This window comes from Apteryx rowi, unplaced genomic scaffold (assembly GCF_003343035.1).
Source record: "Apteryx rowi isolate R43461 unplaced genomic scaffold, aptRow1 scaffold_50, whole genome shotgun sequence".
NCBI lineage: Eukaryota > Metazoa > Chordata > Aves > Apterygiformes > Apterygidae > Apteryx > Apteryx rowi.
Window position 1 is genome coordinate 1,841,239 of NW_020450761.1, and position 12,278 is coordinate 1,853,516.

At 35.6% G+C, this 12,278-nt stretch overlaps 1 protein-coding gene across 5 annotated transcripts in view; it reads left to right on the forward strand.

Moving 5' to 3' along the window:
• ATP9B (ATPase phospholipid transporting 9B (putative)) overlaps positions 1 to 12,278 on the forward strand; it is a 180,387-nt gene that overhangs the window by 75,083 nt on the left and 93,026 nt on the right. For all 5 annotated transcript variants that reach the window (XR_003255779.1, XM_026079780.1, XM_026079781.1 and 2 more), the window contains one exon: positions 5,409 to 5,489. Coding sequence is in view for 4 of the 5 variants with exons in the window: in XM_026079780.1 (XP_025935565.1) it covers positions 5,409 to 5,489 (81 nt within the window). In the remaining variant the exon portion in view is untranslated. The remainder of the gene's footprint in view (positions 1 to 5,408; positions 5,490 to 12,278) is intronic.

A 12,278-nucleotide genomic window follows, 5' to 3' on the forward strand; every position in this document is an offset into this window, starting at 1 on the left:
AAAAAGTTGAAGCAGCTTTTATAAAATAAGAATAACTTGAACAATCCATTTTAGGTGGACTTTTTCTCACCCTAGGCTTTTATAGTAACTGAAAGATTATCTTGCTTACCCACACAGTATAGGGACATAAGTTTTTCTGATAGACTTAAAAACACTTTTGCAGAAATTTGGGGTTGAAGCTATCTATAGAGGACAGAGCTTTGTGCTCCAGTCTGAGATCAACTTTGGTTTCCTTTTCTTCTATGAAAGGTTGGGAGAATTAGGCAATTCCTTCTCTTAAAAGTTTGGACTGCTAGAAAAGTAATCCTCATTTCATTCCATTTATGTCATTTGCTCTGCAAGATGGGTTGTGCCTTATGCTTGCCCCAAAAGCAGTGAAAATAGGGCATTTTGGGCAAGGAATACCTGTCTAAATGTTTTGATTTTTGCCTTTTTAAATCAAGTAATTAATGAAAACTACTTTAAGGAATTTTGGCAAATTAACCTTCTCAAAGGCCAGACCATTTTGATGTGATAAATACCTGTTTCTATCAATTTTGTATAATACCTGTCAAACAATATTGCCACTTCCATAGTTAGTATATTAGTAAGATTCTTCTAATATGTCTGTTTTATAAACTATCAATGCATGCACAGTAAATTACAGATGGTCTTACAATCTGGAAAAAGGAAAAAAAAGAAAAGAAAAAGGCTGGAATGGTTCTCTTGCAATAAATCTTGATTGCCACCTGCTGGGCTATTGGTAAAATAGCTGTGGTAATATGACACTGATGGCCCCTCTATTCAGCTCTTTGCTTCAACTGAGCTCCAGTTTTGTGCATGTAAGGAGTGATAAACTGAGTTTTGTGTCTCGAGTGCGTGCTGCTTTTGCTAAATTTTGCATTAGTGACAAGAAACAGTAAAGAAAATGGATAAAGCATAATATAATATGTTCTGTGGCCTTACTTAAGTGTCGTTTAGAGACGAGACCTGTTCTACTAGTTTTGTCCATTTCAAATATATGAAACTTTACGTTTTAATTCAATACTGCCTTGAAACTGGAGTAAACGCTCATATTTGTATGGTTGACTATAAAAATAGGTTAGGTTTCTTAGCTTAAATGCATATTTGTTTGATAAACCAGTAATTCAATGGACAGGTTCCCTTTACAAAAAGACCCCATTTGAAGCATGGAGTGGTGTAAGATGCTGTTTCTCTGTGGTCAGTCATTCTGCCCTCAGCATCTCTGGGCTGATGTTCTGGTTTTTGCTGCAGCAGATCAAATTATTTCAACTAACTTCCCATTTGGAGTAGCAGTTGGTTACAGTAGTGCCTTTCCTGACTTTCAGAGACTCCACCCTTAAATCAACTTCTGTTACAATGCCTGCTCCAGCTGCTTGCAGGGCATTTTCAAAGCTGGAGCTTACAGTATATGTTTTACATATTACAATGTATTTTTAATAATTTAAAAGAACGATCTGTGTAATTTGAGCATAAAGTAGACTAAGCAATTTGGCCATATATTTGACAGAATATACTGTCCATAATTGTCATTGAGTTTGATTTCTTTAGTTATCTGGTATAGAGGTGGTGAGTATCTTGTGTTGTCGTGAGCTGTCAGTCACATCAGCAGAGCAGCATTGTAACCTTACCCACAGTGACACCCGGAATAAACAAACCTGCAGACCTTTGGAGCTTTTCTTAAAGAACAGATGACACCACCAGAGATGATCGGTACAGATTTTGTTGTCTTCCTAAACCACTTAATGTGATCAGAGAATTAAAATTTCAACAAGTCATTTAGTGATGGCTGAGCAGCAAATACTGTAACACCCAGATTAGGTTTCTTGCAGTTTCATAGTTAGATGTGGGGCGGTGTTTTTCTGACAATATACACCCATTCTGAGGCATTCTTCTCTCGCTTATGTGATCAAGTAAATTTATTAACAGCAGTGAGGTCACTGTAATTTTCAATAAATGGTGACTTGCTGATTTATATCAGAAGATCTATACAGCAGTAAACAATACCATTTACATTTAATTAGTTTTATTGAACCAAAGGCAATTTTGTTTGTAATGAACTACATGTTATGATTAAGAATGTATTTTAATGATCTTTAAGTAAGGTGAACAAATGTTGCCCTTGACCTAATAGACAAGATTTTTCTATGTTATTGATAACTTTAGGGTGTTTTTTTAAATTAGTATTATGAAATGCAAAAGGGAACATTTTCGTTATTGTACCATCATCAAGTCACTTCCTGGATTTCCATGTAGATGGATGAAATGCATTCTTCTGAATGGTTATTTGCAGGTGATAGGGAATAAAATGCTTGATGTCATCAAGTTAAAAAAAAAATCAATCTCATCTACTGTTTTATTTAAAATAATTTAGTTTTATTACTTGAGATCCATATTGTTTCTTCAATCTAGGATTTTTATAACCCCTCCCTCTGCCCAAGTATTTGTGTGTGGTTTTTTGTTTGTTTGTTTTTCTTAGAGTAAGAAAATAGCAGAGGTTATTTGCCATCACTTTTTTTTTTGATGTAGAATCCTATTCCCATTGAACATACTGGTAGAATTCTTTGACTTCAGTGAACCAGCAGTTCAGTGCTTATAGTATGAAAATCATTCTATACTAAAGGTAAATTTTATGAAGATGGAGTTCCTCATTATTTAAATCATTAATGAAAAAAATTGTTTCCTAATAAAATTTAAATAAAATCTCTTGTTTAAGGTTATTTCCCTTCTTCCTGCTTTTATATAAGGGGAAGTAATGAATTAGCCTAACCAGGTAAATTTTTATTGCTAAGTATAGCAATTTCCCCCAGTAATAAAAAGGTACTTCAGAAAGCTACTGTGCATATATTAAATGTGCTTGTATCACATCTCTTTCTGCTCATTATGAATGAAATGACAATGAATTACCACCTGGATTTCTCTCAGAGCATACGTTTTTATAGTACTTTTCAGTTTTAAGGGGAAAAAACCCTCCATATTTGGAATACCCTGTTGGTTCTAGTTTTTGACACTCTAGGGGCTTGCCACAAATGTGTAGGGAATGTGAAGATCTCAGTTCTCCAGAAAGAAAAGAGAATTTGTCAGAGTTTAAATTCTTTTTTTTTTTTTTGAAAAAAAGGAAAATATGAAAAGTTTAGGTGTTAGATCAGAAATACAAAAGGAGAACTAAAACATAAAATAGAAGACACCAAAGGAATGTAAAAAACTTTTATATTTGAAATGTAACAAAGGAGAGAGGATCTCACAGTAGAAGCAAATACATAAAGAAAGATTAGGAAGCAGGAGAGTATATTACTGTACAAATGCCAGTATACTTAAAAAGGTGAATCTTTTTGCTTCCTTTTATTCTAACGTTTTCTGCTAAGGCATTCTTTGAAAAGAGAGAAGTTTTTGGTTGACACATTTCACTAACAGTTTTTATTGTGTATATGAGTATGTGTGTGGTATTAGTTTTCTGCTGTACTATCCAGTACTTAGAGACTCTTATTTTTCTTTGCATAATAAAGCACATAATAGCCTGGATTAGCTAAATTGTAGGTGATAACAGATTGGGAAGAAGTGAATGATGAAGATATAAGACACCACATGTGTATTAGTTTCATATGAATTATTTCTCGTGAAGCTGATGAAAAGTAGACTGGAAGAACAAGGATGCAGTGAGTGAAACTTCATGTGAAAGACTACAGTAAATGACTAATGGTTTAAGATAAAGATAATCTGTGAAAGCTAATGTTCAGGTTTGATTCATGTTATATAAGGCATGTGAAAAATTTAGTCTGTGTGTTCTTGTATGAAATAAGAGACATTTCTGGTCTACAAAATAAAAATATAAGTTGAAATACAAAATCAGTGATATATACAGATCTATATTTAAGCCAGAGTCAAACATATGTTTTATAAATATAAAATATCTGAATAAGCACATTCACTTTGATCTGAAAAAGTGAAATATATTAGTATTCAAAAATCTGTGGTCATTTTGTCAGAGTAATTAATAAAAGGATACAAATGGGTCAGAATTTAAGACATGTTAACACTTAGTTGGATGATTGTGCCCTTTATTTGATTTTTGTAATATTCAAAATATGAACAGAAAGTTAATTGCTGCTTTTATAAATAGCTACATTTGAGCCGGGGTGTGGTTATGCATCCCTAAAAGAGGCTATAAAATTAATTCAACTTTTAAAGATGGTACATTCTAGCTTGCATGAACAGGGCCTTATAACTCTGTAATCTGCTCCCCAGAGATGATGTCTGATTAGCATTTTTGCAAGATTGGTCCAGTAATAAAGGTGGAGATAACCCAAATACTTAGGAGTTGGGTACAGTGAGAAGGTAAACCCTTACATCTCATCACAGGTTATGATTCTTTGTTTAATTGGTTTTGGTTTCAAGTATCTGCACCTCTCCAAAGGAGGATCCATACATGAGTGGTCCACTTGTGCTGAAATCTCTTGCCTGCTGTTGGTCCCGTCCATCTAGAAAGCACAAAAATGTTTGCTTTGGCGAGGAGGAGCAAAAATTCCTGTGTAGCAGTTGTTAAAAAGTAGCCTGCAGGGTCCTTTCTGTGGGAGGCAGCAGCTTCAGAACAATTTCCTGACAAAACAATTGAGGAAAAACATATCTCATAATTTTAAGCTGGTCCTCCCTGTGCCTCCAGGGACAGCTCTTAAGATCTTAAAATCATCTGATTGTTTTTTCTTGTTTACACTATACTCTCATCTCTATATAAAGCACACTACTACAGTATCTAAGAGTTTCTTACTCCTCTTAGTTCTAGGGTAGGAATGTCTGTGGGCTGTTTGCAGTCCTGAGTAGTAGTACCATTTAGACCTAGTTTTATCAGTCTAGGTAAGTTTTGTTCCTGACTTCAAGCATATGAGTCAAGCTGCTAAAGTGTCCAGCTTTTCTTGAAGTTGGACTTTCTCGTGGGTTGTCTGTAGATGGGGACAGTGAGCATTTAAGAGAACTTTAATCAATTTCATTGTTTTCTCCATACTATGTTGGCCTCTTCTTTGCTAGGAAAGTTTTGTTTCCAGTTTGATGTAAACCACCTTGAATTTATTTTTTAAAGGAATAAATATATGGAAAATACTATTTTAAGGTTACACTATTAGAAATTAAATGTTAAGAGAAAATAAATTAGATCAGATTCTGTAGCTCATGTTATTAATGTAAAACAGTTTAGTGTGTGAACTGACAACACATTTAGAATATCTTCTTGGATGTGGTTCCTTTATAGCAAGATTTACTGAAAGAAAGACCTATTTTTTAGCTGGGAAAAACTTTCATCATTTTAAGTTTGTGGTGCGAGGAATAAATTGGAATTTTTACCATTAAAAGGTTTATCAGAATAAGTAATTAAATTGAAGTTTGAGTAATAATAAGCAGTTTAATCTGTTTTACAGGATCTTTTTTCAATCAATGCTTATGTTTATGCTCAGAAGCCACAGCTGGATATTCACAGTTTTGAGGGTACCTTCACACGGGTAAGTAGTGTCTGTAAATAAGTCCTACTTCTTTCGCATTTTCCAATGTAATTGAAACCTATACTTAAGTGTCTAAGCTACACCTAATCTTTCCTTAGCTTTACAGGAGAATTTTCCATGTTCCTGCAAGAGGAATACTTTATATACATGATATTTTGGTAAATATATATAGCGGGAAACTAAGACCAAATGAATATCTTTATCTGAAAAAAGCAGAATCCAAGAATTGGATATCTATTGATCTCATGTTAATGTTTTTATTTTAAACCATTTACACATCAGTATATGTCTGTTTATCTCCAAGCATCTTATATATTGTTTATATATGTCAGAAAATGCTGCAAGTTGAGTATATTCAGTAGCCTGAGACAATGCAACTGCTAGTTTATTGGCAATAAAAAGATGCCTTGTTTAGCATGTCTTTTCAAGGAAAAGGCTGAACTTTGGAAGTTCTAGCTATCTTCAAAAATAAAATAAAATGAAAAAGCTCCTTATGGGGGGTTTATTACTTTTTTTTTCCATTTAGTATTAAATTCAAGACCAAATAGAACATAACATTGTGTTCATTTTTGTGACTTTTTTGCTTTTATTTTCACAAGGTGACCTGTTAAAGTTAACCCTTTAAAGCAGTGTGTCCTAATAGCTACTAAGAAAATCACTACAGATTTATAGTGCTATATTAGCAGATATAGTGATTGTTTTCTTTGTGTTAGCCAGACTCCGTGTTGCAGTAGACTCGCTCCTCTTGATAGTTTAAGGTTCTGAAATGATTTGATAGAATTAACTACTGTGGGGTGGAGAGAAGGCTTTTTTGACCCAAGTGACTCAAACTGGTAATAAATTTTGCTCAGTGATTAGAATTCCAGTTCACAATTCCAAGTTCACTGATGAATGAGAGATTGCAGTTATTCACTGCTGAAGACCGGTTTATACCTGTTATAGTTTATGCTGCCTATGTAGTAAATGTCACTTGCCCACAACTTAGCAAAACTGTAAGAAACAATGTTTACTTAAATTTTGTATTGACCAATTGTCCAAATGAAACTTCTATTAACAGTTGTAAAATTCATGTTGTTCCTGTCCCAATGGCTAGACATACACTTTTCTAAATATAAATTGAACTCCTCAGAGCCTTTTTAACAACTCCAGTATGTGTAATTGAGGCATCAGGAAATTATTGTTAAACAGTTGCTCCCCGTTGTGGGTTCCATTTGTACCTGTAATAAGAGCATTTCTGATAAGTGTAAATAACCATGATCTGTCTTTGGCTCTCAGGTTTAGAGATGCATTGTTTTGACTGCTTATGAAGGACAAGTAGTTCAAAATGAATTTGTGTGTGCATGCAGCTGAGGGCAGTGCCCTCAGATTTGGATGCATCACACTGTACTCGTTTATCACTTTTAGAAGCTTTTTTTGTTACACTATGCACAGTGAAATTTGGCACAGTTTAATGTTGCTTTAGGACACTTATTTACTGATTTATCTTTCTAAGTCAACTGTGAATCCTTGCTTGTTACACTAAATCAGTTTTTGCATCTAATTTCTGTTTTATGTTAAAGTAAAAAAAAAAAAAATTAGTGTGCTTAGTGATGCTAATGCATACATTTTTCCTACTTAGGCATTGACGTTCAAAGAATTCTTGCAAGGGTAGGTTGACAGGGTAATAGCACATTGATTTTTTTATTTTTTATTTTTTTATTATGAAGACAGAGTGCTAACAATGTAGAAGACAAACTTAGATAATTTCAAAAAGTGCATGGCCATTAAAAAACCCCAAGAAAGTTAGGCGCACAGCTGTAGAATTATTACATGGGAACAACTTCTTTCAAATACTTCTGTGTGAGAAATATGTTCACTACTAGCCTGACAGTTGACAGAACATACCTTTTGTAATACGCTAGCATGGCTACATCAGGAGGAGTTAAAGCTCTGTTGTACTTTCCTCTCTGCCAGCTTCACATGCAGTCATTTTCCCTTCTCCCTCCGTGATTTTGATACTTTACATGCACTCAGTGCATGAAAACGAGGGTGCGCCCTTGCATGGGCACACAGGAAGGCTCACACCTGGCCCTTAAATGGTAATCTAAATTAATCCTCCTCCTCCAYTCCCCTCTTCTTAGACCTTTTACTAAGAAGTGAGAGATTAGCTAAATTTGGTTTCTGTGAAAATGCATGAGATTGTTTTATTTGTTCTCAGGGCATCATCTATATCTTGATATTTTGAAATAGTGCTGCACAGAGTAGGGATTTACACAAACACAACTGTTAGAGGTTTTCTGTCTGACAGTAGGCTTAATATGTTGGGAATCTATTTCACCAGTTCTGAAAAAGCATGAGAAAAACCTGGATCTGTAGAAAGAGAAGTCTAAGCTAGCCACATTTCTTAACCAAACTTCTATTAATTACAGCCAAGAGAGTAGTGTGGAGCATTATATCAGTGTATATTGGCAGGATTGTTTACATTTTGCTAATGGCTTCTCTTCAGAATCATGGAAACTCTCTTTCTTGCTTTGATCATGGCTGGTTTTCATTTAAATTTGGCTCCTTTCTTCATCATTCACTTAATCTTTTCCTTTAAATTTCTCCGATCTTGTAGCTTTGTATTGTCACCTCAGTCTCTTCATTTAGTTTGGGAATATTTTTAAATCTTAAATTCCTGTTCCAGTAGGAAAGTCAGGGAACTGATTCCCTTGAGTTTAGCTAATCCGCTGTACTAAGTTACTTTTACTATGATACAGAACTATTTGGCATCATTTTTCCAGTATATCACCTCCTAGCTCAAATATTAAAAAATTGTCTTGATGTAAACCTGTTGCATGTAGCTGTTAATACTTTGGAAAACTACATGTAGAGTTGTGAGTGCAGAGCAGAGTGTTTCTGTTTGTGTTGCATTTCTGACTTAAAGCTAATTCTGTAAAAGTTTTCCTGGGCTTTTCTTGCATTTTTAGTAGAAAGAAAACTGAGTCTTGTTTTAGACTTCGTATTTGATCTTAAAGAACTTTCTCTTTTGACGCAATGGTTGCGTTCACTTTGATCTGGCTTAATTTTCTGTTGTCACTGAAAGGAATGATGCCGCGTTTTGTGACTCTGTTTTACTTACCTTTCTTGTGCTGGCACTAACAGCCATATGAAGAGCCAGACTAGGGAGCTGATGTGTGCGAAAACTAATCTGACTGCGTTAAAAATACAGATGCTACTCTAAGGAGTGTAGCAGAAATGATTATCTGTGGGATTGGGGCAGGGGGGAGGACAGGAGCCTCTTTTAGTGATGCAACTAAACTAATGCCTATGGATGTTATGGTTCTACAAAGTTGGTAACATCTGTGGTCTGTGCTTCATTCTATCTTAGGAACAGGGCCTGAAAAGATGTGATGGAAGTGATGCACTGGTTCTTTCAAGGATTAGCTATTTGGTCTTTAAGTTCTCTGTCATGCTCTGCATTTCTAGCAAGTTGTAGCTTTGAAGACCTTTTAGATGGCTACTAGAGATTTGCTATGCCCTTTGGTCAGCTGTACTGTGAATTTAGAACTGAGGGTAGCATATATTCATTTTTATTTCATTGGTCATCTATTCCTTTTTCTCTGTGCATCCAAGAGCTATAAACAAATCTCCTAGAGTAGGAACTGTAGAGGATTTAAAACTCCGTGATCTGTACATGATGTCAAGAACTGAGCCTAAGTTAAAAAGCTTGAATGCAATAGTGAGGATTGCAGTATTCTGGTAATGATCTTAATTCAGAATTTAAAAACCAGTAAGCATATAGCTACCAAATGAGATTCAACCCAAGCAGTGGAAGTTACGTCAGCTGGACAAAAAAACCTCTTGTATATCAATTTTCTGCTACTAGAGTGAGTGATAGTTTTTGTGCGTTTCACAACATACTTTCTGCTAGCTGGAGTAGCAGTCTGAAAATCTGCAGAACCATTTTTCCCTACCACTGACTCAGTCTTGTTCAGAAACTAGTCTTTGTCCCCTCCCTGCTTCTCCTATCCCTATCTCCCTGCTCTCTCCCCCCAAAAAGTAAAAATAATAACATGAAATAGCTGAGCTAATCCATAAGTATATATTTTTTATTTTTCATTTGGGTAGTTTATGGTAAATGCAAAAATAAGGGTACATCATCATCTGTTTAGGGATGGAAAGTGTGATATTTGGTAAATTGAATGAATTGTAGAAAGGCAGCAAGGTTGCATGAGGCAGAAAGATGTGAAGGAAGGGTGATGAAGTAAGCTGCTGGACAGAGAAGCAAGTAGAAGCTAACTGATCTGCCAAACCATTCTCTTGATAAACATGGCATGCATGGAAAGAGATTTAGCTGATTAGGTGTCTCTGATTTTGAATGACTTAAAGGAGGTATTTCACTAGTCTTTGTGGCTGGCTGGTAGAGATAGGACAAGTGGCTTTTTTTTGGTTGGCTCTGTTGTCAGCCCCCCATAAATGCTGCAGGGCTTTTGATTTCTGTTAACAGTGTGCAAGAACTTCAGTATTGTCTTAAAACCTAGTAACTCAGGAATACACTAGGTCAGAAAAAAGGATTTTCTAGCTTAATATCCTGTTTCTGACAATAGTCAAAAGCAGATTGGTGGGAAAGAGAATAAGAATACAGTAAAGAGACAGTAATACTCTCCTGTCCCTTAACAACCCGTGGTGTGGGAACTTCCTGAATCAGACCTGGTTTCCGTAGGTAACCTGCAATGAATTTCTCCTCTTTAAACTTGTCCAGCCTTTCCTCGAGCCTGTGTAACCTTTTGGCATTCAAAGGGTAAGAAGGTCTACAGGTTAATTACATATTTTATGAAGTGCAGTTGCCTTAATTGTTTTAATTCTGCTGGCTTTACTTATGACCTCTTTATTGTGTTGAAAGGGACAGCCAGCAAGCATTACATGCCCTTTCTATCACCTGTAATTTCATAGGTGTCTGTCCAGTGCCCGATTAGAGAGTCCTGGTTTATTTAGTTGGATCTAATATGGAAGCTACTTTGACCACTCTTGTTGCACTTTTGAACACTTACCAGGTTTTTGTATTTTTTATTTGGAATAGGAGGTGGGAAGGGAGGGATTAGAACTACATACATAAGATGTGGGCAAACCATGGATTGCTGTGTAGTGGCATAATGATATTTTTGATTGTTCTCTTTCTCTCCTGCTAATTCTTAGGATTCAATTTGTTCTTTGACTATTACTAAGCTAGTAAGATGGTAGACTTGTAGATTTGTAATAATCCCTGAATGGGTTTTCTGTGTTGTTACGATCAACTCAGAGCTCATCGCTTTGTATGCGAAGTTGGGGTGGTTTGTTCTTTGTGTGCATCACCTTACTTTTCACTGTATGGAATTTCATGTGTTCACTCCTGTAGGGTGCTCCTGAAATTTTTCTTACTTTGTCACCTCACTGGTCATTGCTCTTTTTAGGTTGTTTATGAGTAGCGTGAGTGTCAGTTCAGTTTTCTGTGGAACTCCAGTGATGGCCTCCCTTCACTGTGAAAAATAACAATTTACATCTACCCTCAGTTTAAATATTTTTAAGCTGTTGTTTTATTATTAATCCATAAAAGGGCTTTTAATTTTATCCCATAGTTGTTTTGTCTCCTACAATGTATTAACCTTCGGTATTACCCCACTATCATTATTAAATCATGTATGTTTTTTGTGTGGCTATTTTGTTTTGAAGTCTGATTTTAGTCTTATCTGAAGTTATGAATATAAATGTATTAAAAAAAACTTTTATAGCATAGCAGCAAACAGGCTTCTGAATTCTACGGCTTTTCTGTATCTCTAATTCTGTATGTTAATTTTGTACTAATGTCTAGTTAAATGTACAATGCTTCTATCGAAATTCAGATTTTTTTTCTTCATGCTAAAGTTCAAGGTAATGCAAAAAGGAGTACATTTGTACAATTGCAGTTTTAGCCAGTGACAGACAGGAAATTGCCTCTTTCAGTGTTTTGGAGGATTTCTTTGGTAGTCCTACAGAGGACAACAGGTATTCTTCTTAGAGGCTTTTTGATGGCAAAATACCAAAACTGTTTCATGTATTGAGACTAAATTCATTTCAAGTGTCTGATTCACATCTGTGTCCTATGGCTATATTTTGGTTGTAAAAGATTGGCCCCTTTGCTCCATTTCTGTGGGGTTGCAGTGGTTGGTTGAAATCTGTAGCCTCTGTGGTCAGCACTCCAACAGCACACATCATCCTCCATTCCTGCTGAGGGCCCCTCTGACAAACTCTGGCATGATCTGCTCTATGATATACAGTAGTGAGTCCATATACGTAAAAGAATTTTTCTTCCATAAGGGAAGAACGGCAGCACTGAAGGTCAGGATTAGACAAAAAGTAAATAATTTTGTTTAAAACTACATTTCTTAGATCTGCAGTTGTTCTGCACAAGCTAGAATTTTTGTTCCTCTGCCCATGTCCTGGGATGAATTTTTCAGTGTGGAACATCCCTATAAGGTTGTTGTTCCCAGTTCCTGTTGTGGTTTACTGTCTCACCACCTCTTTCCCCCAACAGAAGGGTGTGGAATGATGCAATGGATAGCAACCTTGATATGAAAGAACTAACAAGTAGTAAGAAGACTTTGTGGTCTCTATTTTCCTTATTTCTATCCTGGCCTCCACTTGAAAAGCCACAAAGCCATTGTTTTTCAGTATTTACTCTGATAATTGTTTGTGGATAGCTTTTTCAGGTATCAAGGGAACCGAGAGAGATATGTAATATAAATTGTACAATTGGCCTTTGTACGAAATAACCTCCTCACAATTAGCCATTCCAAATATCTTCTGTGAAAA